The sequence below is a fragment of the Peromyscus leucopus genome, chromosome 12, assembly GCF_004664715.2.
Source record: "Peromyscus leucopus breed LL Stock chromosome 12, UCI_PerLeu_2.1, whole genome shotgun sequence".
Classification (NCBI taxonomy): Eukaryota; Metazoa; Chordata; class Mammalia; order Rodentia; family Cricetidae; genus Peromyscus; species Peromyscus leucopus.
The window spans coordinates 4026040-4050496 of NC_051073.1; the positions used below are offsets into that span (position 1 = coordinate 4026040).

Below are 24457 nucleotides of genomic sequence, written 5' to 3' on the forward strand. Positions count from 1 at the left end.
TTCCTGCATTTGTGTTGAGCGTCTGGGTAAGAGTGGGGAGAGGGCGTTTTTAAAATAGGAATTGCATAGTATATCTTATAAGAATGCCTGATTTATCAACAAATCAGTATTAATTTTGATTTTTGTTTTGTTTTTCAAGACAGGGTTTCTCTGTGTAGCCCTGGCTGTCCTGGAACTCACTCTGTAGACCAGGCTGGTCTCTAACTCACAGAGATCCACCTGCCTCTGCCTCCTGAGTACTGGGATTAAAGGCCTCCCTGGAATTATTTTAAAATTAAATTTAGAAGCTAAATTATTTCAGAGGCACTTTCATGTAAATCTGTTTATGGCACTTTTATGTTCTAAGAATATAAAGTTCTCCTGGGAGTCTGATGTAAAAGGCTTTGATTGTAAATAAAATGAGATAATGCCGATTATTCAGAAATATTATTTATGTGATTGGGTATGTGGAGGTCAGAGAACATCTTGTGGAAGTCGGCTTTCTCCCATCATGTGGGTCCCAGGAATTGAACTCAGGCCATGAGGCTTGGCAGCAAGTGTCTTTACCCACTGCACCATCTTGCTAGCCTTGTTCTCAGGTGGATTTTAGGGCTCTGGAGTAGGTAGTGGAAACAAATACTTAGTACATTTCATCATTTCATAGGCACAAGGTATGCCCTGCCCCTGAAACCCCACAGAGCACAAGACGTGGTCCACTGTCTTCCAGTGTCGGTGTGGGCTGACCTCCACTTCTCTCCCTACCGCTGTTTCCTGTGTTGTAAGCGGCGTTGTGCCGTCGCAGTACCATTTGCTGGCAGTATTTCAGACTTCAGGTGGGATCTTAGCAGCCAGGACTAGGGGAGTATCTGGAAGGTGCCATTGGGGGAAGGGCCCAGAGCATCCTCCTCTGTCCAGGCCTGACATCACTGTTGCTGGGGAGGGTGGAAAGGGTTGTGACATCTGCACAGATGTGTGGATCTCTGAACAGCATTGTTGAGGGAGAGGTGCTGTTCTGACTGGACGCTGCCTCTCGTCCCCAGGAAGTGCTCTCTGGTGTGGTGGTCATCTCTAGCAAGGACTCTGTCCAGCACCAGGGAGTGTCCTTGACCATGGAAGGGACTGTCAGCCTCCAGCTGAGTGCCAGAAGTGTGGGTGTGTTCGAAGCCTTCTACAACTCTGTGAAGGTAAGAGCCGCGGCGCCGATGCTGTGCACTCGCCGAGTGCCTGGGTAGCTGGGGGCGCTGTGAGGCTCATGGCCTCACACTCAGTTCTCACAGAGCCACCCTGTGCAGTCAGGCTGCTGCTCCTGGGTCGTGCTGCCCCGGCTGGTGCTGGGTGACTTGAGCTTCTCAGAAATGCTCGTGGCCTGTGCCTCTTGCCTTGTTTATCACACTCTCTGTACACTGCCCCTGCTGAACTTCACACTGAGATGCACTTTGAGCAGGGAGCTCTTGTAGAGTTTATATTCTAGAAAGTTCCCCAAACTTAGGGGTTTTTTCTCCCTGAAGGCTGTGTGAGCTCTATTTGAGGAAGAAGCCTGTGAGGAGGAGCACGTGAACTTAGGTTTAGTGGTGTCCTATGGTTTTGCATCTGTCTAATTGTAATTCATTAGGAATTTTCTTGGGGTGATGTTAAACCAAAGCTTTTAAAGCCGGAGGTAACGGTATATGCTGTAGTCCAGTGCTCTGGAGACCGAGGCAGGGGCAATGAGAATCTGAACTTTGAGGCCAGTCTGCATTATACAGGAGGACTCGATCTCAAAATGAAATAAAATAGAGATTGTAAAAACTCGGCTTCCTGAATGATATTCCTGTTTTCCTCACTGTGGACCCCTCTGAGGAGTCTATGTGGGGGCTGGGGCTGGAGGAGAAACCTCCCCGCCCCAGACCTACGGTGCTGAGGCTGAGGACTGAGAGGAGGCTGAGGACTGAGGGGAGGCTGAGGACCGAGAGGAGGCTGAGGACTGAGAGGCTGGGGAGGGGGGCTGAGGGAGGCTGAGGAGAGGCTGAGGCTGAGGGGAGGCTGAGGGCTGAGGGGAGGCTGAGGACTGAGGGGAGGCTGAGGACTGAGAGGAGGCTGAGGACTGAGAGGAGGCTGAGGACTGAGGGGAGGCTGAGGGCTGAGGGGAGGCTGAGGACTGAGGGGAGGCTGAGGACTGAGAGGAGGCTGAGGAGTGAGAGGAGGCTGAGGACTGAGGGGAGGCTGAGGACTGAGAGGAGGCTGAGGACTGAGGGGAGGCTGAGGACTGAGGGGAGGCTGAGGACTGAGAGGAGGCTGAGGACTGAGAGGAGGCTGAGGACTGAGAGGAGGCTGAGGACCCAAGGGAGGCTGAGGGCTGAGAGGACTGAGAGGAGGCTGAGGACCGAGGGGAGGCTGAGGACCGAGGGGAGAGGAGGCTGAGGACCGAGGGGAGGCTGAGGACCGAGAGGAGGCTGAGGACTGAGAGGAGGCTGAGGACCGAGGGAGGCTGAGGGCTGTGGGACTGGGTCCCAGTGCTGAGATGCCGGCTAAGGAGTAGTCCCAGGCCATGCGTTGGCCAGCCCGGCCAGGCAGCCTCATGGTAGGCCTGCTTACTTACTCTCCATGTAGGGTTCTCAGGACAGTCCAGTGAGGCGCTGGAGCAGGAAACAGGCACACCTGAGCTCAGTTCCTACTGTGGACAGCACCTCAGTGGCCTGGGTTTGAACCATTGTTGGAGCAGTGAGAGATGGTTCAGCAGCTGACAGCCTGAATTGGATCCCTAGGACGACCTACACAGTGGGGGAGCAAACGGAGCTCCACAGGTTGTCCTCTCACACACACACACACACACACACACACACACACACACACTCACACTCACACTCACACTAAATTAACTAAATGTAGTAACAGTTTTTAAAGAAATGAACCAGCCAAGTGGTTGGTAGCACACGTCTTTAATCCCAGCACTCTAGAGGCAGAGCCAGGCAGATCTCTGTGAGTTCGAGGCCAGCCTGGTCTACAGAGCGAGATCCAGGACAGGCACCAAAATTACACGGAGAAACCCTGTCTCAGAAGAAAGAAAGAAAAAAAAAAAAAGGAACCAATGTGCGGACTCTGAAGACAGAAGCAACTTGCTGTCTGTGTCCAGCCCCAGCCCTGTGCTTCCGACACAGAGGAGCAGGTGTATTCGTGTCCCGGTGCTAGCGTGACTGCAGGGACAGACAGACAGACCCAGTGTGTGCTGATGGCTGAAGCTGATTTGTGTTGACAGCCGATCCAGATTCTCAACAGCACCATAGACGTGCTGAAGCCAGGAAAGCTCCCCAGTGGCAAGACTGAGATTCCCTTTGAGTTTCCTCTGCACGTCAAGGGCAGCAAAGTCCTGTATGAGACCTACCACGGCGTGTTTGTGAACATTCAGGTGAGTTCCTGCCCCACATACTTGACACCTTTATTTTTCTGCTGAAGACAGCTTGACCATTTGCCTTTACTGACGTAGTTGAACTCAAACCCTAATAATGATTAATTCCAAGACTGCTCATGTATATGCTGTATCCATTTCTTATTCTGTCCTGCTAACTACTTTTATGTATGACATACTATTTTTGCAATGTGAGGGATTAAACCCTGAGTCTCACACACGCTGCAACACAAAGTTACACCCCGAGCCCTGTGACCCTTGTGTTGATGGTTATTACTTCTTCCTTAAAGTTCTTTGTTTCTCTTCATTTTTCTCAGGCCACAGTGACACCATCAGGGGCCCAGATCTGCTTCAGGCTCTTTCTGGCAGCACTAACTTGTCTGTTTTAGTCTTATGAGTGTCTCTTTGTGTAATACCCAAAGGCTGCCGCTTCAACATAGGCTGTATTCTTCATTGAGCAAATCTTGTAAATGAGGGGAAGTGGATTTATGACTTCCTGTCTACCTCTGCTGTGAGGGATGGTTTTCCCAGTTGCTATTGTCTCAGGAGCAGAGCCCAGTCATGACTCAGCCAGAGCCCCTTCCTTCCGTCAGTGCGAAGAAAGGTACTTTTGTGTAGTCTGCCTTGCTAAGTGAGACAGCCCGGAGTCTTAGGATGCACAAGAAAGCAGGAGATTGGACAGTGTTTGATTTGTTAATCAGGTTTCAGTTAATTACATTTGGACTTAGTAAATACCACTCATTCGCTTAAAATCTAGCACATTAAAAAAAAAAACTTAAAGCCTTTGGGAGAGTTAACTAAAGGTTTAGTCTTAGGTGAAATTCATGAATTGCTTGAAAATCTGTCAAGGTAAATGACATAGGATGCTGAACTCCATTGCAAAAGCTACCTTTCTATGAAAAAAAAGTTTCAGCCCTCTTTCTCAGACACTTGTTTCAAGTAATAACACACACACAAGGATGCAGTCACACATAAAAATAAATCTACAAAACAAAAATGGTGCTGGAAAGTGGTCCCAGTGGTTAAGACTCGGTACTGCTCTTGAAGAGACCCAAGTTTGGTTCCTAGCACCCACGTGAAGCTGTTCACAAGTACCTGGACCTCAGCTCCATGAGGGTACCCCAGTGCATATGTGTATACCCAAAGACACACACCACACATCCACATGATTTCAAAACCTGAGTGGCGGGCAGGCACTAATAGTGCAGCAGGTAGACATGCTTGCTGCCAAGCCTGAGTTCCGTCTGTAAGCCTTGCGTGATGGAAGGAAGAATCAACTCCTTAGTTGTCCTCTGACTTCTGCATGTGGGCGCACACCACACCCACCACACACACACAAAAAGAAAATTAAAAAGGAAACTTATTGGAATAAGATCAGTTTTTCTGGTTATAGTCTCTTTTGTTTGTTGTCACTTAAGAGAAAAAAAACTGATTTATTTAAAGTTAGATTGGAAGTCTCATCCTTTTCCAAATGCTACTAAGAATATAAATGTAGAGTGTGTTTCCTGACCGTGTATGTACTGGGGCCTCTTAGGTGCATGAGAGTGTTAGTGTGAGGCTAGTTCTCTGTCAGAGCTGATGATGCCCCCACCCTACTTTTTTCTTGGTCATCAGATTTTCCCACTTCAGGGTTAACCTCAGCTACAGCATGGAACTATACCTAGGCCCAAATATCTTAAAAATTTGTAAAGATGCAATTTCTTTTTACCTGAGCCTCAGGCTTATCACCACTTACCAGTGATTAATATTTTTCCGTGCAGCTGGAGTTGGAAGCCAGCTGTGTTAGGCATGTGCTGCATCCCTGAGCTGCATCCCAGCCTGGCCATCCTGTCTCATCTGTGCTTATTTCTGAGTCGTGTGAAAGTCAGTTGCACGGTCTCTGTGCACTTCCTGTCTTAGTACTTCAGCATCTGTCTCCAAAACCTGGAGACTACACAGAATCATACTTAACGTTTTTATCAAACGATCATAGACTCGCAAATAGCTCATATGCAAATGTACATTTTCTCTTGAGAAATCTACTTAGTAGAATCTAGGATTGTGGCTTTTGCTCCATGTCATCCATCCATCCATCCATCCATCCATCCATCCATCCTGTATTTGACAGGTCTTTCCTAGCTTCTCTGTCAGTAAGCGAGTATCATCCAGAGAGGACCGTGACTTGCTGTGGTCACATGGCTCATCTCAGCATAGGGATTCCCAGTGTATCACTCATGGCGCATATTGTTTGCCATGCTCTTCTGAAGATTACATCAGTGTACATTGTTTACTTTTGTTTTGTTTTTGGAGACAGGGTTGTTCTGTGTAGCCCTGGCTGTCCTGGTGCTTGCTCTGTAGACCAGGCTGGCGTCAAATTCACAGAGATCCTCCTGCCTCTGCCTCCCAAGTGCTGGGATTAAAGGTGTGTGCCACCACCACATGGCAAAAGCTTTGTTGTTAATTAAATTCCTAATGACTTTTCGCTCAAATTATTATAGTACGACACAAGAAACTGTTAGAAACTTTTTCATTATAATTTGGGTTGTATTGTAGTAGTGTAATGTAAATATCATGAGACAAAACCAAGGGTTGAAAGCGTAACCTATTTTAAATTCCTGACTTGCGGAGGCTTGCTTGTTACTTCCTACTGAGTTCTGCTCTTGTGGCCATACTTGCAAAATTTCATATTATAGCACAGACATATAACAACACCACCATGTCTGCTAAAATCTCATATCCAGAATTAATTTTTAAAAACTCTAGTCTCCCTTTTCACAGTTAAAAATACTGTGTGTGGCCGGGCGGTGGTGGAGCACGCCTTTAATCCCAGCACTCGGGAGGCAGAGGCAGGCGGATCTCTGTGAGTTCGAGGCCAGCCTGGGCTACCAAGTGAGTTCCAGGAAAGGCGCAAAGCTACACAGAGAAACCCTGTCTCGAAAAACCAAAAAAAAAAGTTTATTTCATATGTGGGTGTTTCCCTGCATGTGTGTCTGCACCGTATGCATGCAGTGACCATGGAGGCCAGAAGAGGGTATCACATCCCTGGAACTGGAGTTAAATAAAGACGGCTTTAAGCCACTATGTGGACACTGGGAATCAAACCCAGGTCCTCTGCAAGAGCAGCAAGTACTTTTAACCACTGAGCCGTCTCCCCATCCCCCCTGTAACAGCTCATGTATCAATACAAAGTTAACCGAGACAGTAAATGAAGGAGAACTTGACCCTTCTGTAACATTACACTGAAGTTAACCTCTTGTTTCGCCTTGCTGCCCCCTCCAACAGATCACATGACTCATTACTTTACAAATCTGTGGTCTCACACTCAATGTCTAGTGATGAAAGTGGATGCCTGTGACTCGTAGCCTTCCTTTCACAAATTGTAGAGTAAACTTAAATTGACAGGGGCCTATGTCATGGAATCAGGAGTTCCAGGAGAGTGGCTTGGCCAGATTGGTGACCAGGGCCCCAGAATGTTTGAGCTTAGCTTTTCCGTGTACTGGCTTTGTCCTCGGGACGTCTTGTCCCTTGTCAGAGCAAAGCTGGCTGTCACTGGACAGGTGGAGCTTCCACCTTCTGGGTCCATGACTCAGGAAGCCAGAATTCTTTCTTCACGTCCTAAAAGTGGTTCTGGCTTGACCTCGCACTTCCCAAGCATTGATGGAGGTGGGAGAGGCCAGACTGAGAAAAGAATCCAGACAAGCTAAGGCGAGGAGAAGAGGCTCACTTCAGTGCGTGTGATGTCCAGGAAGTGGGGCTGTGTACACACACACACACACACACACACACACACACACACACACACACACACACACACACACCAGTCTCCAGTGAGCTTGTCAGGTTTGGGGAGGAACAGACTGCGGTCTTACTAGAGAATATATATACTGCACATACACATAAATAAATTTTTAGATCCTTGCAGGCAAGAGATGATTCTTATAAAAATGTTTTATCTCCCTGTAGTACCTCAAATATACAGGAACTTATTTCATGTGGAAATGTTGTTCTTAAGAATGTAGCTTCTTACAAGATTCATAGCCATGCGTACAGTCCTAGGTATGAAAGTTATTTTTGACGCAATTCAGAAGTTTTTCCTATATGATTAAAGCAACAGGTAAGTCAATTAAACAGGAGTTATATGAGGGTGTGGGATAATTTATAACGCTGGGAATGGAACCCAAAGTTTTGCACATGCTGAGCAGGTGCCCAGCCGCACCCTGGCTCCCGAAGTTGTTCCTAAAGTCTAGCACTAGGGTGGTTTCTGGGCTGCCTGATTTAAGGCCACAGTTCCTGTGCCACAATCAGGTAACTTAGTGGCCACACTGCAGTGCCCAGTTCCTGAGGAGGACAGAGGCTCCTCACAGCAGGACCTCCTCTAGCAGTGACAAGCTCAGAAAAGCCGCCACACACTCGGAAAAGTGAACAAGCCAAAGGCAAAGCAGACGTCCCCCTGCCCCTGTCTCCTGCCCTTCGGTTCACCTGGGGCTCCGTCTGCAGATTGATGGACAGGGCTGGGAAGACCGCTGGGAATGGAGGCTGGCTCTGTGGTGCCTGGACATGGACATTAATTAATCCCAGTCTTCTTACTTCTAGCTGTCTCTGAATTTTAAACTTTTAAAAATACCATCTTTGTTTCTTCTTTAAAATACACAGGAATAGTTTGTAGGATTCCCTGGAGTTCTGTTTTTTTCTTTTTTTCATGTTATCATCCATGGCTTCTTGTTGGTAAATGAAAAACTCCTCGGGACAGTGTGGCTGAACTTGGCTCTGGCCCCTCACACTCAGCACCCAGAGTGGAGCTCATGGGTCCTGTCACAGGTCCACCTCCATATCCCCGGGTGCAGAGGGAAGCTGCGGCTCAGAGGGCTTGTGTTGTCTGGGCTCACAGGAGGTGGGCAGCTGCGTCCAGCCTTCAAGCCTCTGTGCCCTGCTACCTGTTCTTACCTCCACACCCTGCCTGTGGGAACAGCCGCGTGAGGTTTGTTTAGAAATGCCCGTATTTTGCAAATTAATTCCTCTCGGTTATATCAACTACATGAAACACATCCATTGGCTAAAGGTCCTTAAACTATGTTGACTGCTTGTCCTTTGGACGTTGTATCTACTGAGATGACGCTTGTTTCTCCTGCTCCTCCAGTACACACTGCGCTGTGACATGCGGCGGTCCCTGTTGGCCAAGGACCTGACCAAGACCTGCGAGTTCATCGTTCACTCTGCGGTAAGCCCTAGGCTCTCTTGTGAGAAGTGGGGTAGCACCTGTTCACAAGCCAGCAGGCGGGGTCCGGCGGGGACGCGGGGCCCCATGGGACACTGGCGGCATGAGCACCAGCATGGGCACTATTTCTGTGGCTCAGTGAGTGACACCCAGCTCTGGGTCCGCACCTCAGGAAACCCATTTTATGACAAGCAGTAAGCATACTGTTCTGTCTCTGCAAAGGAGACACCCACCTTGGCCCTCAGGTTGCTGTGGCAAACACAGAGACAGACTGCTTTCATGTGAGAACATGGGATGTGCAGGCCTGTCTCTTTCCGATCCTCACACTTTTTGCCTAGGTTTTGCAGTAACAAATTCTTAAAAATGCCTCTCCGTTGCCGTCTTGGGTAGTTGGTCCCTGGCCACCGCTGCTGTAGTAACTTAGGGAGTTCATAACAAGTAGGCTGATGTAGGCAGGCCATACCCTACATCAGCAGTTCCCAATGACCCTTTAACAGGGGTCACCTAAGAACGTCAGAAAATACAGACACTTACATCACAGTACCTAACAGTAGCAAAATTACAGTTATGAAGTAGCAACAAAAATAATTCTATGGTTGGGCGTCACCACAGCAGGAGGAACTGTATTAAAGGGTCGCCCCATTAGGAAGGTCAGAACCACTGGCCTGCGTGATCACAGAAAATCACCAGTGGCAACACTTCCCCTTGATGTGACATGTGGTGACAGATCCATCGATCCATCCCCAGAACAGTCTCTCAGACCTCACTAGGGCTGCTGTCACAGAGGCGGCCACGTGCCGGCCCTCGTGTCCTGTGAGCACCACTGTCAGTGCTGGCCAGTGGTCAGTCTGTCTCCTCGACACCCTGCTGTTCCCTCCTCCATCAGACTGGTGTCCAAGCAGTTCCAGGACTGGGGTAGGATCCTTGAGAGGGACCTTGGAGGAACCTGGCTGGAGAGCTACCTGGGACGGTGCAGCCAGAGGAACTTGCTCTGAGGCTTCAGGGAGCTGGCCTGCTCCACATCCTCTGCGGGGGCTCTGTGGACAGGCAGGGGTGCAGTGCCGTGCTCGCTCATGAGCGTTTCTGACCAGGCTGCTCCGTATGCCATCGCCATGTTGGTGCTGGGTGGAGCCCACTGGATCCCACCGCCGCGCTGTGCACCTCGGTGAAGAGGGACTCGGCAGGGCGTCTGTGAGGGTGGTTGGCGGGTCAGGAGGGTCCCACGTGGATTTGTGTCTGACTGTGATGTGACATCTTTGGGATGCTCTGAGAGTGGGTGGCAGTGCAGGATGTTAGCCAGGTCGTCCCCAGGGCCCTCATGTGCATCCCTTATTTGGGTAACATTTTTAGGACCCCTAGTATTGTAGTTACCTACTTACGGCTCCTAATTTATGTAAAATATGATTAAATTGTTTTGGTTTTGAAAATTACATGTTGTTGTATAAGATGGCTATTCTTTTTCCATCAAAGGTCTTTAAGTAATCTACGTTAAAGTGTTTGGGGCTTTATGTCCTAAGACAAACTTAGAGCCTTTTATGGCTATAACATGGAAAGCTTTACGTTTTGTGAAGAACAGTGAGTCTTAACTCAGCCCTGAGCCCAGGCTTCTCTGATGTCCCTACCCTGTGCGTACAGAGCCCTCCTAAGATGATCAGGCCCAGAGCAGTGACTGCATTGTCCAGGGCCCATCTGTGTTCACGGTGTTCTGTCACCACAGGGCTTTCAAGAATCCTGTCAGTCAAGCACGGCAGCTCACATTTGTAATTCTAGCGCTCAGAAGGGAGGATGCTCACCAGGGAATTCAGCTTTAGCCTGGGCTACATGGTGTGCTCAAAGCCACCCTGTGCTGTGACAGAGTGATGAGATCCTGTCTCAAAAAAACCAAAGGCGGCTGGCAGTGGTGGCGCACGCCTTTAATCCCAGCACTTGGGAGACAGAGGCAGGTGGATCCTGTGAGTTCAAGGCCAGCCTGGTCTGCATAGTGAGTTCCAAGACAGCTAGGGCTATGTGGAGAGACTCTGCCTAAAAAATAGGTGGTGGGTGGGTGGATGATTGATAGATAGTAGATAGATAGATAGATAGATAGATGGATAGATAGATAGATAGATGATGGAAGGAAGAAAGGAGGGAGGGAAGGGGGGAAGGAAAAAGAAAGAAAAGAGAACTGTTACTTGAAGGCCTCACAGAAAGGCTACAGTTTACTTTGGCATGTGGTTTGCAAGTTCAATGTTCCTTATGGGCAGCAGGAAGAACATTCTGACAAGAAAACAGGCTGTGAACCTGTTGAGCTAGAGTGCGTTGAGAAGAGAGCTCTGTGGAATAAGCCTTTAGGACGTGAGTGGACTTGGCACACTGGCTGCGCCCTCTCTGCATCTCTGGGTCTTGGGTCTTGCTGGCCTTTTGGATCCTGGACCTTGGCTGTGGTACCAGGCAGGCTTCCGTGTAGCCTGGCCGTGTGAATGGATTCTGGAATGTTCCTTCTAGTAGGAAGCTCTCTAGCTAATGGCAAGCAGCACTGGCCAGTCTGGTTCAACTCTGCACATAGCGAGCAAGTCCTTGAGCTCCATGTCCCTTTCTGTCGCGAGCGAGGTGGCCGCAGCTCTTATCTCCCAGCCTCACCGTTCTGCTCCCTTCAGTTCTGAGCCCAGAGGGCCTCAGGTGGAGACATCTGGCCCCGGCGTCCAGATGAGACAGTACCGGGGGAGGGTGGGCCTGAGTTTGTTTGGAACCACATCCCCTGCTTCTCACCACCACGTCCTTCCAGTTAGTCTCCTGTGCTGCCATTCATTTTAGTCAGAAAGGAAAAGCCGCCCACCCCCAGGTCCGCCCTGCTGACTGGGGTTTTACCTCCTTTTCAGCCTCAGAAGGGGAAGCTGACTCCGAGTCCCGTTGACTTCACGATCACTCCGGAAACCTTGCAGAACGTCAAAGAGGTACTCATTCCTCACTCACACTTGTGTGTGGTGGCTTTCCTGGTAACTTGACCCAGTTAACTGCCCAGTTGTGAATTGAGGGGTCAGTGACAGAGCCTCTCATGGTGTTTGTACCCAAGGGGGTTTCTAACTGATTTCATATTGAGCTCAATATTTACTTAGGGGAAAGACAGTCCTTTTAGGACTCCTCACATGCTCATGACCTTGTTCTTGTGCCATGGTGATGTCTCACTGCATTGCCCTGGCTGCCTCCTGCAACCCTCGTCCCGGGCTGCAGGCATGCACCACTGCACCCGCCCCCCCCCCCCCCCGCATGCACCACTGCACCCGCTGGTCTCTCTGCAGCCCTCGTCCCGGGCCGCAGGCATGCACCACTGCACCCGCGGTCTCTTCTGCAGCCCTCGTCCCGGGCCACAGGCATGCACCACTGCACCCACTGGTCTCTTCTGCCTGTGCACTGAGCCCCACTCCTGCCCCTCCCGTGCCTGCCCCTTATTTCCCATGGGACGCTCGGTCTGCACTGGCTCTTGGCCTCTCGTCCCTTCCTGAGGCTGAGTTTGCAGTCTCACTGGCATTCCAGTCAGAGACCTGTTCCTGGGTGTGGACAGCCAGGACACCGGACAGGGCAGCACCAGCAGATTTCCTAGCGTGAGAGCCAAGGGCGCTTGGATCTTGGAGGCAGCTCCCCGCAGGCCTCTGCTGGGCCACCTGCGCCAAGCAGTCAGTTACTGTGGCCGCCTTCTTGCATTAGCACTCTGCCCCACTACCAGAAAAATTTCCCCAATTTTGGGGGTTTTTTTGTTTGTTTGTTTTTCTTTTTGAGACAGGGTTTCTCTGTGTAGCTTTGGTGCCTTTCCTGGAACTCACTCTGTAGACCAGGCTGGCCTGGAACTCACAGCGATCCTCCTGCCTCTGCCTCCCGAGTGCTGGGATTAAAGGCGTGCGCCACCACTGCCCGGCCTGATGCCATTCTTTGTAAGGGTGTGTCATAGGGAGCCCTTTCAGAAGGTTCTGGAAGGAAGTAGCCATCATGTCCCGGGGCCAGGCAGATCCCTGTGCCCTCCCTTCCCTTCTGCTGTAGACACAGCCGCCTTGTTCCCGTCTCTCATGCTCCTCCGCAGTCCTCCGCCCCTTGCTTTTATCCTCTTCATGTATTGGTTCTGGTGTGCACTTGAGGATCTGGGGTGTAGATTTATTAATGAGATGGTCTGCCACCAGCCCTGGCGAGACTGTTCTCCTGAGTGTAGTGGACACTGAGTTTTGTCAAAAGTACCCTCCAGGAGTGGCGGGTGTGTGTGGTGCCTTTCCTCTGGCCATATCGCTGTTCTAGGTGAGCAGCATTTGTCACAGCAGAAACACTCATGCTGATACTGGACAAGGAGAAAAACGTGCTCTATTTTATTTCTGTGTATGTGTTTATTTATGTTGTTTTTTGAGACAGGGCTTGATTTTTCTGTGTAACGATGCTGACGGTCCTGGAACTCACTCTGTAGCCCAGGCTGACCTTGAACTCACAGAGATCTGCCTGCCTCTGTCTCCCTAGTCCTGGGGTTAAAGGTGTGTGTCACCACCACTAGCACATGCTATATTTTAAATACCTTGTGTAACACATAGTTATTTATAAAATATCACTTGTGGTTTTTCTTTTCTAAGTAAATAAAAGGAATTTGGGGGAAGAATAAGAAGAAGTCTACAGAAAATATGGGCAGGCAGGAGATGAGACTCAAAGTAGTGCATGTGATACATCACTACCGTGCAGTGGTATGCGTGTGGTACATCACTACCGTGCAGTGGTGTGCGTGTGGTACATCACTACCGTGCAGTGGTGTGCGTGTGGTGCATCACTACCGTGCAGTGGTGTGCGTGTGGTACATCACTACCGTGCAGTGGTGTGCGTGTGGTACATCACTACCGTGCAGTGGTGTGCGTGTGTTGTACATCACTACCGTGCAGTGGTGTGCGTGTGGTGCATCACTACCGTGCAGTGGTGTGCGTGTGGTACATCACTACCGTGCAGTGGTGTGCGTGTGGTGCATCACTACCGTGCAGTGGTGTGCGTGTGGTGCGTGGGGTGGGTGGTGTGCGTGTGGTGCATCACTACCGTGCAGTGGTGTGCGTGTGGTGCATCACTACCGTGCAGTGGTGTGCGTGTGATACATCACTACCGTGCAGTGGTGTGCGGTGTGATACAGTGCAGTGGGTGCGTGTGGTGCATGTGTGGTGTGCGTGTGGTGCATCACTACTCGGGAGAGGGACCCAAGTGTCTTCAGGACTCTTGAGCATGACACTGGAAGGCACTTTTTCACGAGCGGCCTGAAGCTGGGTGAGCCTCTGCTGCTATCTACTTTTCTGAAAACGCAGCATGTTTTCCAAACTTGTCTTCCAACACTTTCCAGATGTTTGAGAGCTGCACTGATCTGGTGGCCACCACCCCTGGGTGACCACGGCCCCTCAAGATGCAGCTGGCTGAGAGTGCCCGCCCCGTCCCAGAGACTCGATGTGAACAAGAGAGCGCAAAGCGTCACTTACACTTTTTTTTTTTTTTTTTTTTTTGAGATGGTCTCATGTATCCCAGATTGGCCTTGGATTACTTAGTTGAGGATGACTTTGAACTTGTGACCCTCCTGCTGCCACCTGAGTGCTAGGATGACAGACACTTGCTTCCGTGCCTGGTTTGGAGCCAGAGTCCTTGCCTGCCAGGCGAGCAGTGTTCTAGCTGAGCTACATCGTGCATACTTCTCATCAATTGTATGCAGACATGATAACGTTTTAGATGTAGTGTTAAAAATTTTTAGTGTGGTACCAGGAAATTTCAAATTGTACTCACAGGCAATTACAGATTCTAAGTGATGTTAGATTTTGGCTTATGTTGGTTCTACTGGGTAGTGGGACAAGACGGAGATGAAGACTCCCAAATGGCTGTCCAGCTGTTTCCTTCAGCACCACTGCGGGTTCCCCTGGCCAGCTTCCTGACTCCAGAGAGAGTCCAAAGCTTTTCATCAGGCATGGATAAAAGCTGCTCATTCAACATCCCAGAAATAAAAACAACTGCCTTCAACCTTGCCTCATTGGGAACAGTGTAAAACTGACCACTTTTTTTCTTTTTTCTTAAACCTTTTTTTCTTTTCTTTCTTTTTTATTTATTTATTTGTTTGTTTGCTTGTTTATATGTTTATGTATTTATTTGTCTATGTATTTATTTGTTTCTGTATTTATTTATTTCAGCTTGGGGTTGAGGGAGTGCTTGTCCTTAAACTCCCTTGTCAACTTCCCGGGCTTTCTACATTTATGTCTTGTTGCCTGGTGAAGGAGCTTTTCCAGTCAGTGTAGGCCGTGAGTTGATTCCTCAGAGCTGCCCACGTCTGTTTGTCCTTTGTGTATACAGGGTGGGTGAGGATCAGTCTGGTGTCCGCTGGCAGGTGGTAACACCGTTTACCACCCTTGTTCTGTAAAACAGGGTTTCAGTACTTCACAGAACAATTACCCAACTTGGTGTTCAGCCCTTCCTTGTACCGACGCAGCTGGGATAACTAACGGCTCTTTTCCGTCTGTTCCTGAGGTCTTGTTTATCTCTTTCTGTGTAGAGGGCCTCACTTCCCAAATTCCTCATCAGAGGACATCTCAACTCCACCAACTGCGCAATCACGCAGCCCCTGACAGGCGAGCTGGTGGTGGAGCATTCGGATGCTGCCATCCGGAGCATAGAGCTTCAGCTGGTGCGGGTGGAGACCTGTGGTAAGGCTTCTGTCTGTCACCCTCAGGCAGTCCTGGCGAGGATGGAGGTGCTGGGTGGTTTTAACACACGAGGCTCCCCTTAGAAGTCTCTGCTCTTGTGAGGTGGATGCTCTCACGCTCACTTGTGCTCCTTCTCCTGGAGTTTGCTGATGTGTGTGTGCCTGAGCCCCAATCTCAAAGATCCTAATTCAGAAGTGCAGTGGTGCCGGGGAGTCAGGGGATCCGGGCTTTAAAAACGCTTCCCTTGATTCCTGGGAGTGGCACAGGAGGTTCCCAGACCCCTGTGGAAAAACAGTGAAGTAGGCCATGGCCACACATCATGGCTATGGCAACCTCACTTGCTGAGGATGGCCATGTTCCTCTGCTTAGGCTGCTTAGGGAAGTTTGAATAGCTTTGGGCCACAGAGACGTAGCTTTGCTTTGAATGTGCTTCCCAAAAGCAGCGTATCAGAAACTTAGTCCCTGGCACAGCAGTGTCGAGAGTGAGAGCTTTGGGGAGTACTGTCTTCCTGGCGGTTATGGCTTGTCTCAGGAGAGCACTGGTGTATGGAGCTCTCTCAGGCTGGCGAGCTGCACTTCGCCATGTGACAGCTTCGACCATGTTGTAACACAGCACAGAGCGGTCAGATGCAGAACAGGTCTCTGTCCCCACTCTGGTGTGTCTGTGACATACGTGTTTGGGCCCCTGGGAGGCCATAAAGGAGTGTGGATCCCTTTAACTGGAGTTAAGAGGTAATTGTGATTTGCCTGATGTATGTGCCGGGGAAATAACGCGGGTTCTCTACACGAGCAGGAAGTGTTGTCAGCCACTAAGGCCTCCCTTCCTGTAGTCTTAACATGGTGGAGGACATCACGTCAGAACAGAGCAGATGTGCCAGAGACCTCATTTTCATAACAAAGCTGTTCCGATGCCTACTCACCCCCAAAGACCCCACTTGCAGTTAATCCTTGAGATAGTAATTGGGGCATTGGGTTCCCAGCCCCCCAAGTCTTGGGAGCACTGTCCCACCAGTGTGGTGATGTTTGAGGAAGTGAGAAGTGCCAGGGAGGGGACTCCCCGTGCCGAGGAACAAACTGCGTTTGTGTTGGTAAATGTGTGCCCCCTTGGCACAGCACTGGACGGGTTTGCTGATCAGTTTGCTTTGGGGTCGTGGTGTCCTGACCCCATGCTGTTTCCTTTTCCCCAGGGTGTGCAGAAGGCTACGCACGTGATGCCACAGAGATTCAGAATATTCAAATTGCTGATGGGGACATTTGTAGAAACCTTTCTGTCCCTCTGTACATGGTCTTCCCCAGACTGTTCACCTGCCCAACCCTGGAGACCACTAACTTCAAAGTGGGTAAGCCGGCTAGTGCCCGGGAAAGGGTGTGGTCCATAGGGAAGAAACACCCTGCACACAGACAGACACCCTGCGCACCACAGACGCCCTGCACACAGACGCCCTGCACACAGACAGACACCCTGCACACCACAGGCGCCCTGCACACCACAGACGCCCTGCACACCACAGACACCCTGCACACAGGCGCCCTGCACACAGACGCCCTGCACACCACAGACACCCTGCACACAGGCGCCCTGCACACCACAGACGCCCTGCACACCACAGACGCCCTGCACACAGACGCCCTGCACACAGACGCCCTGCACACAGGCACCCTGCACACAGACGCCCTGCACACAGACGCCCTGCACACAGGCACCCTGCACACCACAGATACCCTGCACACAGGCGCCCTGCACACCACAGACGCCCTGCACACAGGCGCCCTGCACACAGACGCCCTGCACACAGGCACCCTGCACACAGGCGCCCTGCACGCCACAGACGCCCTGCACGCCACAGACACCCTGCACACAGATGCCCTGCACACCACAGACACCCTGCACACAGACGCCCTGCACACAGGCGCCCTGCACACAGGCGCCCTGCACACAGACACCCTGCACACCACAGACACCCTGCACACAGATGCCCTGCACACAGACGCCCTGCACACAGGCGCCCTGCACACCACAGGCGCCCTGCACACCACAGACGCCCTGCACACAGACGCCCTGCACACAGGCGCCCTGCACACCACAGACCCCCTGCACACAGACGCCCTGCACACCACAGACACCCTGCACACAGATGCCCTGCACACAGATGCCCTGCACACAGATGCCCTGCACACAGATGCCCTGCACACAGACGCCCTGCACACAGATGCCCTGCACACAGGCACCCTGCACACCACAGATGCCCTGCACACAGACGCCCTGCACACCACAGACGCCCTGCACACAGACGCCCTGCACACAGACGCCCTGCACACAGAGGCCCTGCACACAGATGCCCTGCACACAGATGCCCTGCACACAGACTTACAGTAGTCACAGCCTACTACATTCAGCTCTTTGATTTCTCAACAATGCCTCAGTGAGAAGCTGCATATACAGGACACTAAAGCCAACTGAAGCCACACCGTGAGTCTATAGAAAAAGCCATTCCAGTTGTCATGAAGGTAGTGTGTGACCAAATACCTAAAACAGTAAAGGAAAGTGGGTTTATTGTGGGTCATGACTGAGGGGTTTAGTCCTTGGTGGTGGAAAATCCACTACTGGAGGCTGCCTGCTCACATCCAGGTGAACCAGAGGACAGATAAATGCTGGTATCAGGTTTGCTTTCTTGTTTTCTTTTTATTAAGGCCAAGACCCCATGCCATGGATGGTGCCACCCACATTCAAGGCAGTTCTTCCCTCCTAAGCTAAACATCTCTAGAAATTCCCTTGAAGGTATACCAGATGTCCCTTACATGACTCCAGATCTAGTCAAGGTGACAGTAAAGGTCTTTGACAGCCTGGCCAGAACACAGCATCCTACAACAACAGCACTCATTGCAGCTTCAGAAGTCCCATGATCTAAAGACCGGAGCTGCTTCTGAGACTCAGCTGTGAGTCCTTGTAAGATCAAAAGACAAATAGCATGCTCTCGACATAGGCACAGAACCAACATTCCCATTCAGAAAGAGTAACAACAGGCCAAGGCAAAAGAGAGAGAGAAAGAACGTTGAACCAAAGCAGTACTGAAGCCCAGCAGGTCAGTCAGATACCAGGTCTGTCACCATGTCTGGCATTGGGGCTCCAGGATCTGGGTAGCCCCACCCATCCAGCTCTAGTGCTGCAGCAAAGGAAATTGCTGTCTTTGGCCAACTTCTCTTGCCCGCAGGCTTTCCTTGCAGAAGTTTCTCAGTCCTTGCTTCTCCAACATTCTGGGGCTTCCCATTGCACCTTGGGTACAACTTCACAGCTTCACAGTGGTCTCTCTCAGGGCCTTTTGCAGGGAACTGACCCTGGCATGCCCCGCCTGGCCTTTGGCTTTCTGAAACACTTGTACAAATTTCCATAACACCATCACCTTAGCATTTTGCACACCCATAAAGCCAGTGTGGATACTGCTGCCACGTTGTTCTGAGCTCTGGCCACCTTCTACCACAGATGTGGTGGCCTCTGTGCTCCTTGGGGACTGACCCTGGGAAAACACTTCTCCATGTGTTTTTTTATGCAACTTATTATTTTTAATTATGTGTATTTGCATGGGTGCACCCCAAACCCTGCCCAGGGCTGAGTTTCTGCAGTGTGGTGCTGGGATCTCTTTGCCCATACCAGCAAAATTAAAGACAGGGCTCAGTTTTGTGTGGGGTACTTCCTCTTCACATTCATCCCGGGATGTGATTTTTATCCGTAAAGACTGAAAAGCCAGTGAAGGAAGCTTGTCTGCAGGGATGGAAGAGTCAAGTGTTTCAGCAAAGGTCTCCTCAGCTGATTGCAAATGCACAGCAGCTGACCCAGCTCTCTGCTGCTCTCCTGGTTCACACAACAGAACCACCAGGGTCGTCTTGTAGCATAGGCCATGCTGGAACTGACTCTAGCCCAGGCTGGCCTTAAGCTCACTGCCCTCCTCCTGCCTCAGCCTCTCGAGTGCTGGAGCTGTAGGCGTGGCCACTCTGTCAGACCACACTGTGGGCCGACAAGACAGTCAGGTAGAGAAGCTTATGGTGGCAGTCACATGCAGTATGGCGTCTCACTGGGTCTGCAGAGAGTCCAGGGAGACACTGAGTCCCAGGCAGCACCTGGACATTGCCTCACTGTGACGGTTCCCAGTGCTCAGTGTGAGTGAGCGTCTCTCTCTTCCCTGCAGAGTTTGAGGTTAATGTGGTGGTCCTTCTTCATGGTGATCACCTCATCACGGAGAATTTCCCGCTGAAGCTCTGCCGGACCTAGTCTAGTCATCTGCTCACACGTGGACATCTGTCTGGTCATCTGCTCACACGTGGACGTCTATCTGCTCACTGACGTCTATCCGATCATCTGCTCACACGTGGACATCTATCTGGTCATCTGCTCACACGTGGACGTCTATCCGATCATCTGCTCACACGTGGACATCTATCTGGTCATCTGCTCACACGTGGACGTCTATCCGATCATCTGCTCACGTGACACTATCTGTCATCTGCTCGTCTATCATCATCTCTCACACGTGGACATTTCTGTCTTTTTGTCTTCTTGCTCAACATGACATCTATCTGGTCATCTCACACATGGACATCTATCCGATCATCTGCTCACATGTGGACATCGCACAGTCCTCTGCTCGGACACCATCCCTGGCAGCGTATGTTTTCATGATTTCTCCTCACTGCCTCAAAGCTTGCTTCCTTCAGGTGCCTTGCCTCCGCCCTCTCCTCTGGAATGCAACAGGATTTCCTCATGTGTGTTGTAAGATCACAGAAATCTTCCCGACAGCTCCAGATGTGCCTGCTTCTCTCTAGGTTCAGTGAAGCAGTGGTGTCTGCCAGTGAGATCCGCTGGCCAGTGAGACCACGGAGCAGAAGGAACCCCTCTCCAGCTTGCCCAGACTCCTGACAGCGAAGGGCTGGCAACCAGCAGACTCATAGGTTGAACCTGTGGTGCCCTCCAAGGAGACAGTGACTTCCCTGGAAATGGGGAGCTTTTTCAGAACCTCTTGAGTTCTTGATAGTGTTTCACTAGAACTTCAGCTCTTTTTAGGGAACTAGGAAAAAACAACAAATAGCCCTTGTTCTCACAGGCGTGAGGGAACCTGTGAATGGTGGCTGGTGCTGGAGTTTTTGTGGTCTGTCGCGCTGGCGTGCACACTTGAGGCTGCCATATTCCCAGGACATACTGGAAGGCAGGGTGGCTGCAGAAGGGGACACATGTTGGCAGGAGACCGTGCTGAGGAAGGATGATGGACTTGGCCTGTCCCTGACCCCGAGGGACCTGTGCTTTGAGCAGGGGTCTGGCCTGCAGACCTTTCCCTCAGCCTCACTGTGAGTCAGACCGTGTGGAGACAGTTGTGATCTTGCTGCAGGTCAGGTGGACCACAGTCAGGGAGCACTCTGCACACTGGCTGGCTGGCCTGCCTTCACAGCTCCGGGGGGCAGGGGCAGGCCCTGAGTGACCGCTGATGGGACCTGGAGCCCCCAGGGAGACTGAGGAGACTAGCCGAGTCACCGACAGTGAGTTCCCAGACAATGTGTTTTTGATTTGTCAATTTTTTATGCTTGTGTCACAATACTTACCTATCCTTGATGTATTTAAACAAAATCAAGTCGCCAAAAATGGAGGCCGTACTTTCTGATCAGTTGGCAAGGAAAAGTCATCTTTAATGACAATTTTTTAACAAATAAAGAATGCTAAACAGCTTTTTAACATGAGGTGGAGTGATAGTGTTATGTAATTTCTTTAGTAAACTTTTAGAAATACAGGAGCACGCTCCTCAGTAATGATTACCTGAAGCGCTACCTGGTGCCCTGCTACCTTCCGTGATTGCGTTCAGCCGAGCAGTTCATCGGCAGGCCTCCGGCTGGCCGAGTCTCCGTAGGGTGCGGAGCAAAGCTGACATGTTCGGCTGACTTGGACAGCAGCTTGCTGGCGGGAGGGTTCAAGGTTGCTAGATTCTCCAGTGAGACCAAGAGTGGGAAGGAATGGGAGGTGAAGACGGGGGAATCTAAAACTAAATTATTTTGCAAATGGCTGTTCGGGTGAGGCTCCAGGCCGGCATGCTGCCATGTTTGCAGGCCTTGCCAGAGCAGAGCAAGCTGAGCTGAAGCAGTCCCTGGCTTGTGTGGCCTCAGCCACCCTCTGAGCGAGGACTGGCAGGGGTTTGGACCCCCCCACATTGCCAGTGCCCCTCAGCATTTCCAATGACGCTGACCGAAGTGGGGCACCTCCACGTTGCCACCGTTGGTATCAAGAGTTGGATCTCCAGGGAGCTGGAGTCACTCGGCACCCAGAACATTTCGTAATGACAGCATCACCCATCTACCGTGTGTCCCCGGCTGTGTGCTCTTGGCTATGACACTGGTGATGTCCCCTAAAGGCCTTGACTTTGCAGAAAGTGCTCCTCGGGCCTAAAGCCTTTCGCACCAGAGCTGATGCACTCTGCTCTGCCCGGAGGCATGCAGGCTGGTCCCTGGTCTGTCCCAGCGTGGGTGCGAGCAGAGGAGAACTACAAGCACCGCTCTTCCCTTCCTTTGTTTGGTGTCGCTGAGGCAGTGACGGCTTCGCTGTTTGCTTGTTCGTCTTGCCATCTATGGAAAACACGTTTAAAAGCAAGGTCTTTTCCACCTAAGTGTTCTGTGGTCCCAAGGTCAAAGCCAACCACAGTAATAGGAGGAAAATGGTGTTTGTGAGTCTGAGAGGTGGATGTGTGAAAGTCTCTAGGGCAGTGTCTTCACTCTGGCTACTGGAGTGGCTAGAGTGTTCACTGAGAAACACAAGGGTGGCCGGATGGTGGTGGCGCACGCCTTGAATCCCAGCACTCGGGAGGCAGAGCCAGGGGGATCTCTGAGTTCCAGGCCAGCCTGGGCTACAGAGCGAGATCCAGGACAGCCAGGACTACTATATAGAGAAACCTGTCTCAGAAAAAGGAAGGGAGGGAGGAGGAGGGAGGAAGGAAGGAGGGAAGGAGGGAGGAAGGAAGGAAGGGTGGCCACCATGTGGAAGAAAGCTGGACGGCAGTCACACAAGCTGCAGCCAGATGAGAGCATCGCTCTGCAGAGGAGAAGGAAAGCAGGACTCAGCTACCGCTCAGTGTTACGAGGCAATCAGCTAAATACTTCGAGGCCGTATACTACAACGTCTACATACAAAATCAGTCCGTGAGCATGCTGAGAAAGGAAGCAGGGGAATAATTCCCCTCAGTAACTACAAATAAACCTGACCAAGGAAGTTGGAAGACCTCTCCAAAGACAAGTACTGGGGAAATGTAAACTTCAAAATACTGGAGAAATAAATTCGAGAAGACATTAGAAGACAAAAAGACATCTTGTGCTCCTGGAGTGGCAGAATTAATATTGTGAAAATGGCCTTGTCACTGAAAGTGACCCACAGATTCAATGCAAATCTTCAAAATTCTAGTGCATCTTTCATAGAATTAGAAAAATAATCCTGAAACTCACTGAGAAGATAAAAGACCCTGAGTCGACGGGCCACTCCCAAGTGAAGAGAGCAGGGGAGGGGGGGGAGGGGGGACGACACAGCTCATGTCAGGATGCTGGAGTCAGTGACAGGGACAGCCTGGCGCCAACCCCAAGACAGACATGTATTCCAATGGAGGGGAACAGACGATAAGAAACAACCGAACGGATGTAGCCAGCTGATTTTTTTTTTTTTTTTTAAACAAAAGTACCAAAAACCGGGCTGGAGAGATGGCTCAGAGCTTAAGAGCACCTCTTCCAGAGGTCCTGAGTTCAATTCCCACAACTATCTGTAAGGAGATGTAGTGTCCTCTTCTGGCCTGCAGGCATATGTGCAGGCAGAACACTGTATACATAATAAATATCTAAAAAAAAACTTACAAAATTAACAATCCTGCTTAAAATACAAAATAAGCAGTTCTCAAAAGATATAGCACAAATAGCCAATAAATATAAAACACGTTCGGCATCCCCAGTCATCGGGGAATGTGAATGAAAGCTGCACTGGACCCCCCACCCCACCCCACCCCTGTCATGATGCCATCGTTAAGGGAAAAAAGAGCAGCGAACGCTGGCTGGGATATGTCAGGAGAGAGACGTTTGCCCTCAGCATGGAGGGTCAGCCATCATGTGATCAGCCATCATGTGATCTGTCCAGACCACTACAGGGCTGTTCCCAATGGAAGCTAAGTCAGCCACGGCTCGTGCCTGCTCACCGTGTTTACCGAGGTGCTCCTCACCACAGCCAAGTTACAAAGCCAGAATAAGTGTCTGAACAGATGAGTGAGTACTCTGCAGTGTGTGTTCACAGCGCTGTTTCACCCACCTGTGAAGAATAAAGTTAGGGTTGTAAAGAGTTCATCAGATGAGCAAAGCAGCCCGGCTCAGAGACGTGACTTGTTTCTCTCATGTGTGGACTCCAGATCAACCTGCTCCATAAACAGGAGAAAACTCCAGCTAAAGAAGCTGATCCACTCGGGGCAGAGAAGATGCCAAGAGGGAAGTGGCCAGCTGCAGGCTGACTTGCCCATGGCACCCCAGTGTCCTGTGCAGACATCTCTGCCGTACCCCCTCCCCGCGTCTCCACTGCTCTGTTGGCGCCGGCTCAGTACTGTAGGTGGGCACTGTCTCCCGAGGACTGGTCACGGAGCCTGAGGTCCAGGCCACAGCCTCTTGCTAGAGCGCCACGGTGACTCCAGAGTGCCTAGCTGCAGGACGTGGCCTTTGCAGGAACTCCTGTGGCATCTCATCACTGTGACGAATGCTTGACAGAATCAACTCCAGGGAGAGGTCCGCTTTGGTTCGCAGTTCAGGAAATACTTTATGGTGGGAAGACATGGCGCCTGAAGCAGCCTGATGCATGAGAGCATGGGCTGCAGCAGCATGGTACCAACCAGGCCACAGCACGGGAGCAGGACTTGGCTACAAATACCACAGGTCCCACCACCTGCGAGGGTGCACGAGTCCAGAAGGTTCTACAAGGTCTCCAAAGGTCTGGGAACCAACTGATCAAGCCCACGGGACTGTAGCGGACAGTTCGTACTTCAGCTACAGCAGACGGTGAGGACAGTGTGTCTGACCAGCCTGCAAGCTCAGCCAGCAGTCCTCAGGGTAACACGGTTACTCGTCCACTTGGACCCACATCGCAGGGCAGGTGGGTTTACCTTCTGTGTGTTGTCTGCCGTGGGCCCTCATGGAACAGGAAATCAGCATGTATGTGTTGGGAGAATAGAAGGAGAACTG

At 50.9% G+C, this 24457-nt stretch overlaps 1 protein-coding gene across 3 annotated transcripts in view; it reads left to right on the forward strand.

Annotated features, from left to right (window-relative positions):
* Nucleotides 1–19706, forward strand: part of Vps26c (VPS26 endosomal protein sorting factor C) — a 28424-nt gene extending 8718 nt beyond the window's left edge. The window contains exons 2-9 of one of the 3 annotated variants that reach the window (XM_028879951.2): nt 1020–1163; nt 3215–3364; nt 8481–8561; nt 11417–11491; nt 15076–15226; nt 16414–16566; nt 19411–19527; nt 19606–19706. In XM_028879951.2, the coding sequence (XP_028735784.1) occupies nt 1020–1163; nt 3215–3364; nt 8481–8561; nt 11417–11491; nt 15076–15226; nt 16414–16566; nt 19411–19493 (837 nt within the window). In that variant the 3' untranslated portion in view covers nt 19494–19527; nt 19606–19706. The remainder of the gene's footprint in view (nt 1–1019; nt 1164–3214; nt 3365–8480; nt 8562–11416; nt 11492–15075; nt 15227–16413; nt 16567–19410; nt 19528–19605) is intronic. The other 2 variants (XR_005092489.1, XM_037209623.1) reach the window with 2 other exon arrangements.
* Nucleotides 19707–24457: the final 4751 nt, after the last annotated feature.